General features: G+C 43.5%; 1 protein-coding gene across 1 annotated transcript in view; it reads right to left on the bottom strand.

Moving 5' to 3' along the window:
• PIWIL1 (piwi like RNA-mediated gene silencing 1) overlaps positions 1-10,735 on the bottom strand; it is a 28,022-nt gene extending 17,287 nt beyond the window's left edge. The window contains exons 1-8 of the mRNA XM_029234257.1: positions 10,657-10,735; positions 10,200-10,311; positions 3,793-3,918; positions 3,085-3,299; positions 2,581-2,702; positions 1,436-1,516; positions 587-784; positions 38-149 (exon numbers count right to left, since the gene is read on the bottom strand). Of these exons, the coding sequence (XP_029090090.1) occupies positions 38-149; positions 587-784; positions 1,436-1,516; positions 2,581-2,702; positions 3,085-3,299; positions 3,793-3,918; positions 10,200-10,311; positions 10,657-10,734 (1,044 nt within the window). The 5' untranslated portion in view covers position 10,735. The remainder of the gene's footprint in view (positions 1-37; positions 150-586; positions 785-1,435; positions 1,517-2,580; positions 2,703-3,084; positions 3,300-3,792; positions 3,919-10,199; positions 10,312-10,656) is intronic.
• Positions 10,736-20,025: the final 9,290 nt, after the last annotated feature.

Below are 20,025 nucleotides of genomic sequence, written 5' to 3'. Positions count from 1 at the left end.
CCCAGTACGAAGATAAGAGTCCACAGTAGCACCTTACCTTCCTGTAGTACTCTAAGAAGCTGACTTCAGAGCCGTCGGCTTTCCTGAAGGTGCTCTTTGGATTCTGGTCCCAGTCAATATCGTCTATTCTGTATGTTTTATTGTTATACCTATGGAGTTGAGATTTTATTGGTATTTGATTAAAATATGTAGAAATGTTATTAAAAAGCGGGGCTAGACACTATGTACTCTCTAAAAAATAAAATTTCAACTCATTTGGTAATATACAATATTATGGAAAGATAAAGCGAAAATAATTTCTTAAAGACTATGCTATACACTAGATGGGGAAGTTAACTAAACTATTAGAAAATAAAGTTAAAACTAAAAAGAACAGAAATCATTGGCTATTTCTCCTTTTAAGATGAGTATATTCCCCCAAAACTTTTGCTCTTGAGAAAAAGGTTGTAAATATCCCTCCCCTGTTTTTGTGCTATTCCCACCTCTCAACTTTAAACCCTACTTTCTCTCCATCTAACATTATAGGACTAGAAAGCCTCAATATCTTCAGACTTGTAAAATTATTGTGCATTATTAAAAGCCTTACTTGGTGAGAACAATTAAACCTATCAGCTCTTTAGAAACTTGTTCTTGAAATTTATGTTCTTCAGTTTGATGAAACAAGTTGAACATGAAATCTAAAACAGTTTCACTTCGAAGGACTTTATGACTGACATCAGTGCAAAGCATGATGTTATTTTCATACTGAAGAATAGAAGTAGTGAAGCCAGGCCAAATCACCAACCTGTCAAAGACAATGAATGCCATGAAGTAACCTCTATGAATATCCAAACATGTTTTGTATATATCAAGTTATGGTTTTTACATTTATTAACTGGGTCAATAGTACAAGTCTTTGAGTACATTTACTTAGCTTCAGGTTTTACAGGGTTCCAGATAAAGACTGATCTTTTTAAGATCTTCAACAATGAATGTTTATAATAATATAATAACTTTATAAGTTCCATTTTAAAATTAATATACTAACTTTATTAAATTTTATTACTTATATTGATCTAAGACTTGAAAAATCTAATTGAAAGCATCTACATTTATTATAATAAACCTAAACCACTTGAGCTGCAATCCTGATACACTGCAGTAACTTTTGAAGCAATCGTCACTAGCTGATGAATTTTGTTACCTAAGAGCAAATACAAACTTTGTGTTGGATAAGTCTTTATGCTTTTCCCCCATGACAGATAAATATCACATGATTTTTTTAAATCCAAAAATTCTGGGATGTCTCCTTTATTATTTAAGCCAGGTTAAATGTTCACTTAATGTGATGGGTACCACTAGCGGCCAGAGTGAATCTGATCATTTCAAAACAGAGCATCACTATCCAAGTCTGTGATTAAACCTAAGGAACAGAAACTTTCCACTTCATACAAACCTATGATTTGGAATATCAATCGGGTCACTTGGGTTATAATAATTCCGTCCAATCTGCTGCAAATTCATCATCTTTAAAAGCCTAGAATTTGAAAGGTCAGAATAGAGAAATGAATATTGATAAGTATCTCTAATACTACAATCACAATGGCATGTTGTTTAGAGCAGGAGTTGGCAAACTATGGCTCATAGGGGGGCCACATCCAGCCTACCTGCTGTATGGCCTAGGAACTATTTTTTCTTTTTACATTTTTTTAAAGGTCTGGAAAAAAAATCAAAAGATTAATGATGCATGAATCATGTGACATTCAAATTTCAGTGTCCATCAGCAGAGCTTTACTGGCACACAGCCATGATCATACACGTCCAATGACTGTTTCTGCGATCCAACAGCAGGGTTGAACAGTTGGGACACAGACCACATGGCCTGCAAAACCTCACATGTTTACTATCTGGTCCTTTGCAAAAAAAAGTCTGCCAACCCATCATTTACAGAAAAATAAATCTTCCGTTACATTTATTCAAACAAGTATCCACCAAAATGAGTCAGTGACAAGTTATCTCATGACCAACTTAGGTAAATTACAAATCCAAGAATTAGGTCTCACTATGCTCATGCCAAGCTCAGGCTCATCCAGATTGCTTCCCACTCAGCAGGGGGACGGCAGGGGCGGGGGCCTTCACAGAACTTGTGTCCAACAACTTTGGGCTTGGAAAACACAGCACCCACACTGAAAGCCAATCACGGAGCACGCACTATACGTGTCCTACGATGGAAGAAGTAAATCGGCACGGACCTAAACTCTGTCCCGCTTTCTGAACTGGCGCCCCCTGTGGGACAGAAGGAATATAAAGTTAAAGTGCTGAGAGAACGTGTGCTCTTAACATAAGCCCAAATGGGATCTGAAAGATCTAATCTCAACACAAATAGGGAAGTGAAAGACATGACGCTCGCTTAAAGCAAATAAATGAGACTTATACCAGTACACCGCACCTAAAAACGATTAAAACTCAGGGTAACCCAATGATCCTAGCCAACCATTGTAAAATCTAGGTACTAAGTATACAGGTACTTATTGTACATGTCTTTCAACTTCTGATTATGTTTAAGATTTCTTAATACAATGTTAAAAAATGCCAACATACCTCCTGAAAATAATATTATAGAACTGCAAACAAGTTGGTGATGTGGGCGGGAGCTCATTTGTCAAGGTGACAGTTATCCTCACATGCTCTCCATTTCGGGTCTGACTAAAAACTTCGGTAACCTGAAGCCAGAGTGGTGGAAAACCAAACTTTTAATTTTGTTAAAATAGGGCCAATCACATAAGCCTATTGAATAAGGCAACAGTGAAAAGTATGGAAAAGTTTTAGATTAAAAAAAAAAAAGAATGACTATGAGAAAAGAGTAACAGGATGGGCATGAGACAAGAGTGATTAAGTGCCTTCTTATTACTTGATTGTAATCGTTAAGTCACTCAGGTGGATCTGAGAATGGTATAATAATGCCAAATACACCCATGGGTGTATTACAAGTCCTAAGAGACAGGAGACCACTGGGGTTTCTCTAAAGCTACCCCAGACTGTGGCAGTTTAGCTTTGAGGTAGAACTCCCCATCTCCCTCTCCCCAACCCGACAACGGAAATAACCTTGTGCTGTAGTCTTTTAGGTAAAAATAATATCGTTCCATCAAAAGCATGACACCTTCCAATTAAATCTTCATGTTGAAAAAGAAGAGCTGAGCGGAGTCTTCTGGCTTCCATCAACGGGTTATAGTCAACGTGATACTGATATAAGGCCCATTGGGGACGGGATGTCAATCGAAAATGGTTAGTGCTCAGCCTTACTGTAGTACCTGAAGAACCTGTAAAAGTAAGTCACATTCAATTAATGAAATACCAAGTTTATTCCTCCTTGAAATCCTCACTGCCGTGACAAGGCAGACACAGTTCTGTAAGCAAGGGGTTAAAAGCAGCAGGCAACACAAAAGTCCTCAGACATCTGACGCTGGAGACTATTCCACTTAGGTAAATTACCAAAAGCATCCATTTAGAAATAAATCCTCCCTAGACTGAGTAATTTACAACCGAACCAATGAAATCTCTTTACAGCAAAAAGCTTTAAAAGAAAAAAGTGATCTATGTAGTAAAACAACATTTCAGTGCAGCTAATGACATCTATAACCTATTTCAAAACCAAAAGGGAGAGAGGAAAATGGAAAAGCCATCCATGCAAAATCCTGGACCAAATGTGCTCCTTCACCCTAGTAATGCATCGTACAAATAAATACCGAAATTAAAGTGCTTCAATTCACTGTCCTGTGTACTTGAAAACTGTACTCTTAATAATTAACCTACCTGTTTTTGATTCTTTAACATGATCTAGGTTCTGTCTTGTATTCACACCAAGATCATGAAAGTCTCTACGACGACCTCCTCTGTCTGCTAATGATAACTCGTGAAATCCAGCAGATATCTGGAGTTCTTAAAAAAAAAGGAAAAAAAGAAGAAAATTATACATCTAAGTAATATGCAGCATGAAATAAAGAATGACGATTCCCAAAGTACTCTACTACCTGAAACCCAAAGGCTCCTGAGGTGCTAAAGATAGAGTATAACAATCCCATCAGAATGCTTCAGGTAGCTGCCAGCCAAAGGAGAGAACAACTTCTCAGCCATAACCTCTTCTGTGAAGCCCTTCTTGTCACTGCCCTAGGCAAACTCAGCTCCTTCACAAGACATGTATACCTTTACAAGATCAAGACAACTGGAGTGATTCAAGAACTTAGGAGCACATGTGTATTGACTGGGTAATTATTTTTCTGTCTCTAGGTCTGATAACCACCCGTGGGCCTTAATATCAGTATTTTTCACAATTTTTATGATGTAATTATAGCTGTAGGAATTGGTAGTTCGTATGATTTAAATGTGCAACCTGAATTAGAAAACGTTAAGTCTAAAATGTAATTTCCTCACTAATTTCCCTTACGGACCAGCAGAGCAGATGGGATGGGCCTGTGTATATCCCGTGGCCATGATACACATCTACTGGGATAGGTTAACCATCAGTTCATGCTTACTTGTAAAAGCTGTGGCTAAAATATCCTAAATTATTAAGTCCTTTAATATGCATGAAATATATTATGAAGTATCTCATATCAATAGTATGATGTGGGCCAAAGAATGAACATGGGCTTTGTAGTCAAGTGTTAAGTTCTAGCTTTTAGTTAATAGGCGTGTTATCTTGTGTAGCAGAGACTATTGACTACCCAATAACCAATCTTTCATTCTTATTTTAAAAGTTTATTTGGGGAGTAATACAGCTAAAAGACTAGAATTTCCACCTTCCTTGCAGGTAAGGAGGGCCTAAGAGACTTATGCAGAAATTACTGGATGAAATGTCTGGGAAAGCGCCATAGGGGAGTCAACAGCTGGCTTTTCTGTTGTCCAGGCCCCTAGCTGCCAGTCTTGCCTGGAATCTGGATGTGATGGCAGGAGGGAGCTCAAGCAGACATTCTGAACAAAACGTAAGTCTTAATGACGGAGGTCATGGACTTGGGAGGAGAGAACAAAAAGATGAGAGCCCAGTTCTCTTCTGACCACAAATGCCAGAACTAGCCCAGAACTGCCAGCTTCTGGAGGAGAAGTAACACAGCTTCAACAAAACATATGTTATTTTAATGTGAGCTTCAATTTCTTCACCTGAAAAATTGATTATAATAAATTTTACAGGATGTAGTAAGTTTTAAATGAGAACTTCGTTTATAAGGCGCTTTAAAGGTCCTGCTAAATATGTTGGTTCTTGTGCCTCATGATTTTCAGGGGCTCTATATTAAAAGTCTTAATATGCAACTGTTTATATTTGTCTCCCTTAGTGAACTTTTTATCCCAAAGTCTTTCAGCTTAAGGTATCCATGGATTAATTACATTAACAAAGGTCAGGTATTGAGTTTCTCTTAAAAAAGTATCAGTTTTGGATGTGAAAACCTGATTGCAAGTTTCTGAATATAAACAATGATGGAGTTTGCTCCCCTCTCTACATATAGCACCGCTATTATTAACATTTTAGCCAAAACTTGATTAACTGTCAATCTAGAAAGATGGCACATTTCAAAATGGATACAACTGGAAACCTTGCTAATTCCCCTTCCAGGCAGCTGCCAGAGCGCTTTATTAAAAACACGAATCCCATCGATCATGCTGCTGTTCCATTTAAGAGTCCTGCAATGGAACCCTATCCCCCTTCACACAGTGAAAAATTGAGGTCTTAAACAAGGGCTCATTAACGGTAAATCTGTTAAGGTCGGCATTTTAATTTCTAAAACATAGTAGATACTTGAACATTTACTGTGAGAAGCACTTCTCAGATATGATACTTACAAGACCAGTGAAAGGCGGTAAAGTCAGACCTTGTATTTGTGACCCTGAGTATCTCTTGATCTTCACAGTGGCCCTCATCTATAAAGATGCAATATATACCTTTTCATAGGTAGGGAACTAAGTTTCACAGAATTAAATTTAAATTCATGAGAACTGCCAAAAAAGTATTAGTGAAGATCAATACAAAGAATGTTTAGATTTAAGTGTTTCCAGAAATTTTATTTGCATTTTAATGCTACAATAATAAAGATATGTTTTTTAAAAAACAGCTTCAGCGCATCTTTTTGCCCAGAGTTTTAATTCAATGAAATTTTGCTCTCTTGAACACAGCTGAACATGTCAAATATTCTAAGTTTCAAAAGAACTGTGAAGAACAAAGCAAGAGGCATCACACTTCCTGATTTCAAGCTATACTGTAAAGGTACAGTAATCAAAACAGTATGATACCGGCACAAAAGCAGACACATAGACCAATGGAACAGAATCAAGAGCCCAGGAATACGTGGTCAACTCATATCTGACAAAGGAACCAATAATATTCAATGGAAAAAAAGACAGTCTCTTTGAATTATGGTTTTCTCAGGGTATATGCCCAGGAGTGGGATTGCTGGGTTGTATGGTAGTTCTATTTTTAGTTTTTTAAGGAAACTCCATACTGTTCTCCATAGTGTCTATATCAATTTACATTCCCACCAACAGTGCAAGAGGGTTCCCTTTTCTCCACACCCTCTCCAGCATTTACTGTTTGTAGATTTTTTGATGATGACCATTCTGACTGGTGTGAGGGAGGGAGACGCAAGAGGGAGGGGATATGGGGATATGGGGATATATGTATATGTATAGCTGATTCACTTTGTTGCAGAGCAGAAACTAACACAGCACTGTAAAGCAATTATACTCCAATAAAGATGTTAAAAAAAAAAGACAGCCTCTTCAATGAAGGGTGCTGGGATAATTGGATATTCACATGTAAAAGAATGAAACTGGACCCCTATCTTACACCACTTACAAAAATTAACTTGAAATACATTAAAGACTTAAATGTAAGACCTGAAACCATTAAACTCCTAGAACAAAACAAACAAAACGAAAAGCTCCTGACACGGGATCTTGGTAATGATTTTTTTTTTTTTTTTTTAAGACATGATACCTAAAGCACAAGCAACAGAATAGTTGATAAACAGGTGGGACTATAAAAAACTTCTGGACAGCAAAAGAAATCGTCAACAAGGTGAAAATACAACCTGCAGAATGGGAAAAATATTTGCAAACTTTACATATGATAAGGGGTTAATATCCAAAATATATGAAGAACTCATACAACTCAATAGCAAAAAACCAAATAAGCCAATTTAAAAAACAGGCAAAAGACCTGAACAGACATTTCTCCAAAGACGACACATGAAAGACTAACAGGCACAGGAAAAGATGCTCAACAGCACTAGTCATTAGGGAAATGCAAATTAAACCCACAATAAGCTGTCACCTCACGCCTGTCGGAATGGCCACCATCAAAAGGACAACATAACAAAGGCTGGCGTGGATGAGGAGAAAAGAGAATCCCTGTGCACTGCTGGTGGCATTTTAAATTGGTGCAGCCACTATGGAAAACAGTATGGAGGCTCCTTAAAAAATTAAAAATAGGACCACCATATGATCCAGCAATCCCACTTCTGGAAATATATCCAAATGAAATGAAAATACTCACTCAAAAAGATATCTGCACCCCCATGTTGGTAGCAGCATTACTGACAATAGCCAGGACATGGAAACAACTTCAGTTGTCCATTGATGGATGAATGGATAAAAGAGTTTGTGGTGCATATATATAATGGATTATTATTCAGGAAATAATAAAAACAGGAAACCCCACCACTTGTGACAACATGGATGGGCCCTGAGGGCATTATCCTAAGTGAAATCAGTCAGACAGAGAAAGACAAATACTGTATGATCTTGCTTACATGTGGAACCTAAAAACAAACAAACAAACAACAACCCCAAACCAAACTCACAGAAACAGAGATCAGACTTGCTACCAGAGGCAGAGGGTAGGGAAGGGAGAATTGGAGGAAAGTGTCTGAAAGTACAAACCTGCAGTCATAAGATAAATAAGTACTAGAGATAAAATACACAACATGATGACTATAGCTAACACTGCTGTAATGATATACAGGAAACTTATTACGGGAGTGAATCCAAAGAGTTCTCATACAAGGAGAACATTTTTTTCCTCTTTTCTTTTGATGGTATCTTTATCAGAAGGTGGGTGTTAGGTGAACCTAATGTGGTAATCATTTCACAATACATGTAAATCAAACCATCATGCTGTATGCCTTAAACTTAGACAGTGATGTGTGTCAATTATTTCCTCAATAAAACTGGGTAAAAATAATAAAAGCAAGTGACCTAGAGGTGATTTTTGGAGTCACTGGTTTCAGCACTTGACTCCCACTCTGGATTTATTCTTGTCATTTCTGGCCTCTGAAGATTTTCCAACTCTCTAGCCAGATCAGATGAAGTTTAAAAAGACATTTTAAAATTTAGCACATTAAAGGTATTTAGTTGGAGGATATCTAGCCTGCTATAATGCTGGATACAGAATTCTCACTTGGCTTGTATATTTAAAACGCATAAAACGCATGCAAGTTTCTATTATTAGAAACATCTGTAATTTACTGTGATATATTTATTCTAATAGAACAGATTGTACCCCCCTGTTCACTTTTTGGATTCAATGGGTAATTTAAAAAAGAAAGAACTGAGGCATCTAGACAAAGTGACTGGATAAAATCCTATAAATTTAAGGAGATTAATTCCCATAAAAGAATTGTCATCAGGCACTTTGAAGTTTGAAACATCCTGTAGTACCACAAAAGCAACAGACGTAATTAGATACATAAAGCAACAAATAAAAGGCCCCTTGTCTTCTAATAGATTCTTCAAATGAAGCACTATTAACCACTGATGTATTCTTCCCCAAAATTTTCTATACAGAAAACATATACACACACATAACACGTATTTACTAAAAACACAAAGCTGTTTTACAAGCTGCTTTCATTTCAGTCAAGTCTTTACATTCTTGAAAATGGCTAAATGGTACTCTATTGTTAAAGCACAGTGGGCTTTACCTCTTATTGGGTAGGGGTTTCCAGGGTCTGGGTGCACTACCCTGAATGTACTGCTAATAAAAGTGTACTGCTGCTACACATTACAAAATGCCATGCGAAAGTTAGTACAATCCCACGGGGAGCACAAATTCCAGTTTCACAATTGCCAACATTGGCAAAAAGTAAAATGGAGAATAAACAGATGTTTATTCTGTTTAAAAAAATGTTTCAGTTTAATTTAAACTTAATGATAAGGCTTAACATTTTACTGGCCTTTGTATCTTTCACTGCTTTGCCCTTTCCTTTGTCCACTTGGCCAGCAGCTTGTTAATATCACAGATTCATAAGACTGCTCTGTGTATCAGAGAAATGAGCTCTTCCATCACTTCAGTTAAGTTCCCAGGTTGTCTTCTGACACTGACGTTATTTGTCATAGCTTGATTCACACCACTTCAAGTTCATTTTAGATTCATTCATGTTTTCTTCTAATTTTATGGATTTCATTGGTTATGACTAAATATTCAGAGTACATGGAAATGTAGCGCAACGCATAAAGCAAGGAACCAGGTTTGTTTTCTAGTTTTCCCTTTGCGTCAACACTATTTTATTGCCCATTTCCCACGCCCATCCCAGGGTTTAAAAGCCAATGTGACTATATTAATTCTCCCTATGTATACATGGGTCTGCTTTTCCTATACCAAAACCAAACTTAATAACTGTAGAAGAATCTTACACCAAGCATCCAATTAATTACTTTTCGCAATAATGCAGTGAAAAAGCACAAGTTTTGGAATCAGAACCGGTGTTCTGACTCTACTGGCTGTCACAACTTTGACCTCAGTTTTTGCAACTGAGAAACAGGATGAACCAAAGCAACACATGTGAAAATATGTTTTCTAAGTCAAAGTTACAAATGTAAAAGTTGGTACAGCTTTGATGAAGTCACTAAAGATGCCAAGAGAATGTTCTAAAATGATTAATGCATAATAAGCAAATTATAATCAGTTTAGAATTTGCTTTGGAACAGCAAGTGTGGGGCTCTGGTAGGCTGGAGTTCATTTCCAAGGAGGAAAGCAATCCTGTGGCCCTGCACTCAAGGGCAGGCTGCACGGTTTGCGGGAGATGCGGCTACACTTTCAAGGACTGCTGGGGGTCCTTTCTCCTTGTACAGAGCTTTGGTCGCCATGCACATCTAACGCTGCCAGTGCGCACGCGCGCGCGCACACACACACGCACGCACGCACGCACGCAGCCCCTTCACTCTCCCTTCACCTTGTGGCTTGGCTGTCGCTCCTACTGTTCCTCTCTGTCGTCCGCGGGCAACTAACTCCCCCTCGTCTGGCGGCGGCTGCAGTCTAGGCTGAATATAACCAGGCTGCTGACTCTGCAGTTATATGCAAATGAAGAACAGCATTCTTTTCACGTCAAAAGGTCACAGGTATCAGAGGCAATAACTACTCAAACAAGTCCAGGGCATTTAACCAAAACCGATCTAAATTAGTAATCGAATATTTTATCCTCAGAAAGAAATTTCTTCAAGAAGGGTCGCCAACTGAAGGCAAGCACCAGCTTCCAATATCCACAGGACACAGAACGTCAGCTTCCTGGTTGGAGCCCTTATCCCTTCACAGGACACGGTTCCTAACCTCCTTTTTGCCAGTGCAAGCTGAGGAAGGATTAAGAACACTGTTCTAAGACGCCTCGGCAGTGGACAGGGGAAAGCACTCACTGCAGCGGCGCCCACGCACTGCACCGCCTCCTGACCACGAGCCCTTCCTCTTGCTCTCGCTCTGGCTCTCCCAGTCATTCTTCTTTTTCTTGAGAGGAAATAATCATGAAGACAATACTCAATGTTCACTGTTATATTTGAGTGTTTCTACAACGTTACCTTTAAACGGATTTGGTTGAGATTCTAAAATAAGCTCCTGGGTAATCCCATACTTTTCTAACCTCTTAACATACAGTCAAAGGCAATATCCCCACCTTCGATAAACTTAAGTGCTCCTGTGCTGGGTGGTGGCACTGAAGTGGAAGACCTATTTCATTTTTCAAAGGGATTATTTATTATAAAGAGATTTAGGAGGATAAAACTGTTAAGAGGCTGAAGGTGCTGGTGACTAGTTCTTTCTTTCACATCTGGATGTGTAACCTACTATGAAAGAGGGCACCAATGGCCAGTTTTATGCCAGGCTCTTTACATAATTCTTATACATACGTTACTGTATCTTCCAGGATCTTCCCACAATTCCATGTGTAGCTTAATCTTTTCTACCACATCATTTATGTCCCATAATTTCATTCTTGGTGAGGGGCATCCACTTCGTCTCTAAAGAAAATCGACTGAGTCATTCGTCTCTAGACTACTCCTTTACTACGCCTACCACATCTGATCAACAATTCTCTCCATTTCTTCAACACCCAACACCACCATGTGTAATGAGTGAGTACCTAACGTGAGCCAGGATCTGTGTCAGGCATCAAATAGGTTGTTAGTACTATGTATAGAGGTTCCCCACCCAGTCACCCCCAACCACAGGGTAGAAAGCAGTATCATCAGGTTATCACCGGGAGAGACCTCAGAGCTAGACTGTCTGAACGCTACTCCTTCGTGTAAGTGACCTTGAGCAAATCCCATAACCCAAAACTCACGTCTTTATTTTTAAAACAGTTGTAATAACCTACACCACACAGGTCAATTGTGCGGCTCAATGAGAACACACATAAAGGCTCACAAAATACCTGGCACACCATGAGAATTCCACCCATGTGAGCCCCGGTGGAAAAGGCAGATAAACTACAAATTCTCAAGTCTAACAAAGGAACTAAGAAGCATGTTCTTACAGAGAGGAAAGCAGAAGCTAAGTTACACACTGAAGAGGTCTGTCTGCGATGAAGCTAACACTGGAGGACTAGGAACTGGAAGGTAAGTGGTTCCACTCTTCGGACAAGAGGGAACAACCCGTGACTAAGGGCTGACAGCTCGGCTTGTCTGCAGAAAGGAAAGACGTCTAGTGTGACTGAAGTGTAATGAGCTTGGATTTGATGTTCAATTCAAGGTGAGACGACTGCAGCTTCCAAAGAGGGGCGGAGTATGACATTATTTACAGTTGAGATCACTCTGCTTTAAGTCAGGATATCTTTTTTGTCTGTTTTCTCAGCTTCTGAAAGTTTTTGTTCCACGGCAAGCTTCCTAGAAAGACAAATCTAACGACACTCTCCACTTTGTCTCTTCAAAGACCTCTCTGACTTCCTAGCATGTTCTAAAGGACTAAAAATACATTAGCTCACCGCACTGTAAAAACCAACCCAAGTCAAGCAACTCCCCAAGAAGGTTCCACGATATGGCCTGCGGAGGCGCCAGCATATTCGATTTTTTCATACCATTATAAAGTATTCTGTATTTGTACTATGTAGACCATGACCACGGCTATACATACATAACTTACACGCTGAGCACACTGGCATACATGCTGGTCTCTTACTGGGGGACAGAATCAAAGTCGGAGGCCTCTGCCTTAGACTCTAGCAAACGTGGCTTTCCTCCACTCAGCAGCCATGATAAATTCCACGGTTCACTTTGTCCCCCGGCACATCCTTTGCTGAAGCGCCTTACCCTCCTCTCTAAAATGGAAGAATCCAGCTTATCCTTTAAGGACCAAGCTGTGTGCACGCGGATTACACCAACCGCACGGCACGGGTGATCAGCCTCCCCCTCCCTCCCTCTCTCACACACACTTCAAGAGCTCCTCCACACCTGGCGGCTCATCAGGGCAGTCCCTCGCACCTAAGCCCAGAGCTGGCAACCCAGCAGTGACTGGGTGTGTGTGAAAAACCGAGTAATGAGCTCAACTGCCGCCCCAAGAGCGAGTTCTTTTTAACCAGGGCAGCAGTGTTCTCAAAGCGTGATCCCTGACGGGCAACACCTGGAACGTGATGCCAACGCGAACGGGACGGGAGCCCCACGCCCCGCCCTGAGCCAGAAGCTCATGCTCAGCAGGCTGCAGGGGCTTCTGATGATCGCTGAGCCCGAGGACCCCGGAGGACGCTACCCACGGCATCAAAGCCGGGACGGGCAGGACCACCCCATGCCACCCGCTGCACAGGTGCGGGGCTCAGCTGCGTCCTCCCCACTTCAGCATCCCCCAGGCTGGACCACAAGCTACCCCACCACCTGGAAGCGAGAAACCCAGCTGGTGCTCAAAGGTACCGCACCAGCTACAAAGGACGTCCGGGTCAAGTCGACGTCCACCCCGGGGGCAAGGACACTAGCGCCCACCCCAAAAGCGCAGCCGCTCGCCGCTGCCCCCCAGCCCGCCCGGCCACCCCGCCCCCACCCACGCCCAAGGAGGGCAGAGGCCACCGCAGTCCGGGCCGCCGATGGGCTGAGCGACCGCACGGTGGAGGCCACCCCTCCGCAGGGCCGCGGCCTCACCAGGCCCACAGGCTGGAGCGGGAGAGGAACCGCCGTGCCAGTCCGCAGCAAGGCCCTCACAGGACGCGCCGCCTCGCCAACGCCCCAGCCGCACTAACAGTTGTCGCCGCGCTGCCAACGGTTATCTCACGCCGGATCCCTCCGCGCCGGGACTTGAGACTTGGCGCCCCGACGCGGGACCAAACGGACCCCGGCGCCTATCGGCACCACGGAGCCGCGCCGCCCGCTCTCACCTCGCTGTGGGCGATTGCGTGGCGCGGGAGCCGACGGAAGTGGGCGGGGTCCTCTTTTTCTGGGCGGATGGACACTGACTTCAAGGGGTAAACTGCCCTGCACGTGACACCCAGCTAACGGCGAGGCGGGTGGCGGCCCGCGCTGCGCGCTGATTGGCTGCTGCGCGAATGGCGGTTTCAGTGGGGCACAGGCAGAGGCAGGGCCAGATGAGCCCCGCCCAGGCTCCGCCCCTGCCTCGCCAGGCCCCGCCCACTCCTTGCCCGAGCCTCCCGCTGTACCTGAAGCATCTATGACAAGGTGTGGACGAGGATTGAGGTGTGCTCGGCTCGTTCCTGCTCGTGGAGCAGGTCTGTGCACTCAGCATGCCCTCGGTAAACTGTGAAATTGTGACCAAGTGTGTGTTTTGAGGCCTACTCTTTAAAAAAAAAAAAAAAAAAGGACTCGATTTTGGGCTGACCCCTTAAAAGATAAGGTACCTCATTTACCAAATTGAATTTTGCCCCCAAAGAAGTAAAACTGCATTCTAGGGCCAGAATGCCAGCGGGTGTGTACCTACGCATTTAACTTTCCACATCAACAAATCTGGGTGCTGAGGGCATGCGTGTTCCTGTGGATGACAGTGGTTCTCAAACTTGCCCTGCATCAGGGTCACCTGGAGGGCTGGTTAAACCACAGATCGCGCCGCTGCCTCCGCTAGAGACTCTGAGTCAGCAGGTTCCATAGGTGGGACCCACTAATTTGCATCCCTGACAAACTGCAGAAGGCGCTGATGCAGGTGGTCCAGCGTCTGCGCTGATAGCAGAGGCACTGAGCTAGCTAGATGCCCTTAACAGGAGTTCATTTCCTCACTGGGCAAAAATCAACACAGTTAAAGCTACTGTAAATATTGTAAAATAGAACGGAATTATTTGTCAGGCTGGGAAGTGGGACGGTTGGTGACCAGGTGACTAGTGAAGTCCAGTAATAATTCCATAACTTCTTTATAATGGGGGGTAGGGGTAGTGCGTCTAGGGACTGGCTTTAATGGGGCGTTTATACAGCAAAAATATTGTTTCTTATTCATTAAGAGGGTATACTTCGGTGGAGGCGGGGGTTGGAGAGGGCTGCAGTCTCATCCGTGAGCTGAAAGGAACAGGCTAGATTTCAGTGTTTCCCACAGTAGCTTGATTATTAAAAAACCCACTGGGGGAACTTCTGAAAACACACACATTCCCAGGTAACCCTGATTCTGTAGGTTTGGGCTGGCAGCAAGGAATTTTCTTTCAACAAGTAACACCAAGTGATTCTTATGCTCAGAGAAGTTTGAGAAATGTGGGGCAAGCTCTGTGATCCTCACACCTCCGATGCTTAAAGAATGGGGAGGGGGAAGGGGAAGCTGGGACAAAGCGAGAGAGTGGCATGGACATATATACACTACCAAACGTAAAATAGATAGCTAGTGGGAAGCAGCCGCATAGCACAGGGAGATCAGCTCGGTGCTTTATGACCACCTAGAGGGGTGGGATAGGGAGGGTGGGAGGGAGACGCAAGAGGGAGGTGATATGGGGATATATGTATATGTATAACTGATTCACTTTGTTTTAAAGCAGAAACGAACACACCATTGTAAAGCAATTATACTCCAATAAAGATGTAAAAAAAAAAAGAATTCATGAGAAAAGGCAAGACGCCTGAACCGAGGAGTAGTTTGGAGGGAGAAATGGCCTCACAAAGGTTTTCACCTTTGTTTTTTAAGGGCTCAGTTTGGAATACAATATGAACTTTAACTTTCCCAGGGAGGACGTAAAATCTTAGTAGAAAGATGTTCTGTGAAGTTTTGCCAGCAGATGGCGCAGTAGAACAAGAAATATATCTTTACAGCCTCAACTCAAAGTAAGGGAGAAAAATATCGCAAATGGACGTTAGAGGGTAGAATTGACACTTTTCCCTCTGTTTATTTTCTCTATATGCCTGATACTTCTTGGAACTGCTGAAGATACAGTGCTTGTCTGAAATACCACTGAGCGTCTTGGTGTGTGCAATGTATGAAACTGTTTTCTAAAGAAGTGAGACAGCAGATGGAGGCAAAGCCCATCACTCTTCTGATGCTGCAAACATCACATCTCACAAAGCTCACCTAAAACTTAAAAAGAAAAGCCCAGAGAGAGAAGGGTTGGGAAATTTTGTTTCTTTTAAGTTTCTATGTTGACAGCACGACCAGGACCCCAGTGGCATCAGTTTGGGGAACAGCGATGTATGTGTCTGCTTCTGGAAACTGGAAACGGAACGGATGTAGGTTCTCCTCCCAGGAGCTGGGTCAAGGGGGCGAATCAACACTGAAAGTGAGCAGAGTACAAAAAATGTTCTGAGTGCTTGGAGGGAGGGTGGGTTGGAAGATGCTTCGTGGAAACGATGCTGTTAAAGTGTTGAATGGGGTTTGCAGGGAGCCATGGGGAAAGTACGGACAGAGTGTGGTTAGGGAATTGCAGTTGGTCCAGCAGGAGTGATGGGACATGTAGGGGAGTGACAGGTGATGCCACTGAAGGGACAGACCAGGTTCTAGAAGTTGAGTAACAAAAACTGAACATCCTGACTGCTGGATGCACCCTGCTAGCTGCTGTGAATAAAATACACTCTGTCTTCTTGTTGATGATGCTAAGGCCAGACCATCTGGAATACACATCAGAGGTGGGCCGGTCACCGAATAGGAGCAGAAGCAGCAGCTGTAGCAAACAAGAGCCTAAACAACAGTACCTGAAAAGGTCAGTGACTTCTGGGTCCCAGGCCGTCCTTACCAAGAGGAATGAGGTGCCAGATTTGCTGGGTCTAATGAGATTTCATTGTGGTTGTTTGTTTTGTTTCGTTGAGGGGAAATTCACATAACATAACATTAACCATTTCACAGTGAAGAATTCATTGGCATTTAGTACATTTGCAGTGCTGGGCAACCACACCTCTATCTAGTTCCAGAGTATTCTCATCACCCCAAAATAAAACCCCGTTCCTATTACGTCGTCACTCCCCATCCCACCCCCCGCACCTTTCCAGCCCCTGGCCAGCATAAATCTACTTACCGTCTCTATGGATTCATCCAGTCAGTTCATTCCATATAAATGGAATCACATGTGGTCCTTTCGTGTCTGGCTTCTTTCACTCAGCATCATGTTTTCAAGGTTCATCCGTGTAGTAGAACGTGTCAGCGCTTCATTCCTTTTTATGGCTGAATAATATTACATGGTATAGATAGACCACCTTTTGTTTATCCATTCATCCACCAGAGGATGGGTCTAATGTTTTTACGGAGAAGCAGAAACCTTTGTGGATTCCTATTCAGCCCACGGCCATTAAGTTTATGACAGCTGCTCTGAAGAGCTTTCCAGTAGAAGGAAACACAATGAGAGAAACAGAAAAATCCCAAGTTAGTTTAGGTACAAATTGGTAAATATGGTCTTGGTTGATGGTGGCAGGTACGTCAGAAACTGCTGGGTCAAAAGAAAGCTGGTCAATCATTGTGAGTCCTGAGCGCCACATGCAGGAGTTTTGTCGACCGTATTCTGTAACCCATCAGCTTCTGAAATTTTTAAAGCTGAAAACCACATAATCGAGCACTTTTTGACCTAGTTCCTTTCATTCCAAGATGGCAAAACCTCTTTAAAATCATAATCCAGATTTTGTAGGTAAAGTGATAGATGAAGCCTTTGAAAAAGAAAAAAAACTCAGAGCAAGTTACCGTGAATTCTTCAACTGTAATTTTCTAAAGCAATTGTCCCCTCCCTTCATATTTATCTTGGTTCTGATCTGGTTCTGTTGAATTACAGAACTGTCCAGCTTCTCACCTCCTTAGGTACCTGACCTACCCAGAGGAGCAGAATGGAAAGGTGGGTGTGTGCCCCAAGGTACACACACACACGTGCACACACACACATGTACACACAACGAGCACATACACACAAGCACACGCATGCACACACGCATGCACACACATGCGCGTGTGCGCGCGCGCACACACACACACATACACACACACACACACTGAATACCTGGGGATATTTACTGTAAGGGAGGGTGATGGGTGAGGCCAGAGTTTATCTGTTTTCTAAATTCAAATTTTTAGTGAAACTCTGAATATCACAGTCTGGCCACAGGTGGGATGTTTTGGGGTCGGGAAAAGAGAGCACTGACCTGGGTCTACAAAACTGGCCCGATTCTGTTGTAAGGAGTGGCCCTGGGCACCACTTAAGCTCTCTGAGTTTCCTCCACTCTAGAAAAGGGGGCGTTGGCCTGGACCAGCACTTCTCACAGTGCTGTCTGTGGACTAGCAGCTCCACCTGTGAGTTTGTACAAAATGCAGATTTTCAGGCATGCCCTGCACAGACCTGCTGAACCGGGATCTCTTGGGATGGTGCCCGGGGCTCTGCATTAACAAGCCTTCCTCGTGATTCTGTTGCCACTTACGGCTGAGAGGTGCTGGCGTGGGAACCGTGCCCTCGGTGGTCTCATCTTTGCTTCCAGGCTCCCCCCAAATGGTTAAAAAATTTTCTAACTGCCCAGCTTTAAACCCCAGCAAGTTTCTCGGTCAGAGTCAGTACAGGTAGCCCCCAGCCCGCAAGACGTCCCCCACTTACCTCTGCAAACAACCTCACCCAGCCACACTGGCCTTTGGGTCAGACATGCCGAGCTCAGTCTTGCTTGGGGCTCTAAACTGGTTCTTCCTTCTGTTAGGGGCACCTGCCTCCAGGAGGGACTGGCTTCCTCTCCCATCCAGGTCTTTGTTCACATGCCCCATCCTCAGAGGGCCCTTCCCTGAATACCCATCCACAGGGCCCCCCTCCCCACATGGACACTCTCCAGTCCATTCCTTCATCTGCTACCACAGGGCCTTTGCACTTCCTATTTCTCTGTTTGGAAGCTCTCTCCCCTAGATTGTCACTGCTTTCCATACAAATGTCCCCTACTCCCAGGGCCCTTCCCTGAGTGTCCCTCTACCCACCTCCCATCACTCTAACCCTCACGCTGCATATCAGGTCCGAGGACTCTGTAACAAATTACCACGGACTTGGTGGCTTAAAAACAGAGAAATTTATTGTCTCCCAGTTCTGGAGGCCATAAGTCTGAAATCAAGGTGTTGGTTGTCAGGGCCATGCTCTCTGAAGGCTCTAGGGAGGAATCCGTCTTTGCCTCTTCCAGCATCTGGTGGCCCCACATGCTCCCTGGCTTCTGGCTACCTTGCTCCAGTCTCTGCTCTCTGTCTTCATTTGACTTCCTTGATTGTGTCCCTGTGTCCTCTCCTCTTGTTAGAAGGATACCAGTCACTGGATTTAGAGCTCACCCTAAATCCAGGATGATTTCATCTCGAGATGCTTAACAAATTAATTAAAGATCCTATTTCCAAATAAGGTCACATTCTGAGGTTCCTGATGGCCACGGATTTTTAGGGCACATTATCCTACCCACTACACCCTGCTCTATTGGTTGTCAAGGTCATTTGTTACCTGACATTACCAGCTTATTTATTATTGTCTAGCCTGATAGAATAAAATCTCCATGAGATCAGGGAATGTGCTGCATCCACATGGATATTCGCAATTTCCACAGCGGTGCTTAGCACCCAACAAGCTTTGTAAGAATCTCCGTTAACTAAATAATGAATAAATGAATAAATGAATGAATGAGTTCAATCCACAGTCCCGCCCTTTACTCCAACATTAGCCAGACCCTGGTGCAATCACTCCTCCCACTGTTGCCCCCATGCCCTCAGCATCTCTGCTCTGTGGTCCTTCTTCCAACAGTAGGGATTTCAGCTTGGCATCGTCACTGACCATCGTGTTCCCCTTCCTCCTGGTTAATTCCACCTGCCTCCCCACTCTGGGCTGTCACGAACCTTCACAGTCTCCACAAGCCCCCCACACAGTCCTTACCCCACTGGCCTTTCTACTGCTCCAAGGAAGGTGAGGTCATTGCCATGAGTGCTGAGTGTCAGACTTCCATCAGCCTCATCCAGCTGAACCCTTTCGTCTGTGCTCTGGATCCCCCTTCCTGCTGTCTCTAAGATTTCTTTCTATCACAAGTCCTCACTTTTATCCTCAGCTCTCCTCTCTACTGGGGCTTTCTCCTTGGCGTGAGTCTTCCTCATCTTAAGAACAAAGCAAAACAGGGTTTTCCTGGTGGTGCAGTGGTTGAGAGTCCGCCTGCCGATGCAGGGGACACGGGTTCGTGCCCCGGTCCGGGAAGATCCCACATGCCGCGGAGCGGCTGGGCCCGTGAGCCATGGCCGCTGAGCCTGCGCGTCCGGAGCCTGTGCTCCGCAGCAGGAGAGGCCACAACAGTGAGAGGCCCGCGTACCGCAAAAAAAAAAAAAAAAAAGCAAAACAAAAGAAACCCCTATCGCTGCTCCTTTCTCTTTCCCCTTTTCCTAGTCCGACTCCTTGAAAGAACTGTTCTTTCTGGCCCATC

This window comes from Monodon monoceros, unplaced genomic scaffold (genome assembly GCF_005190385.1).
Source record: "Monodon monoceros isolate NGI ecotype Baffin Bay Population unplaced genomic scaffold, NGI_Narwhal_1 Super_Scaffold_1, whole genome shotgun sequence".
Taxonomy (NCBI): domain Eukaryota; kingdom Metazoa; phylum Chordata; class Mammalia; order Artiodactyla; family Monodontidae; genus Monodon; species Monodon monoceros.
This window is presented reverse-complemented; position numbering and strand designations above follow the sequence as displayed.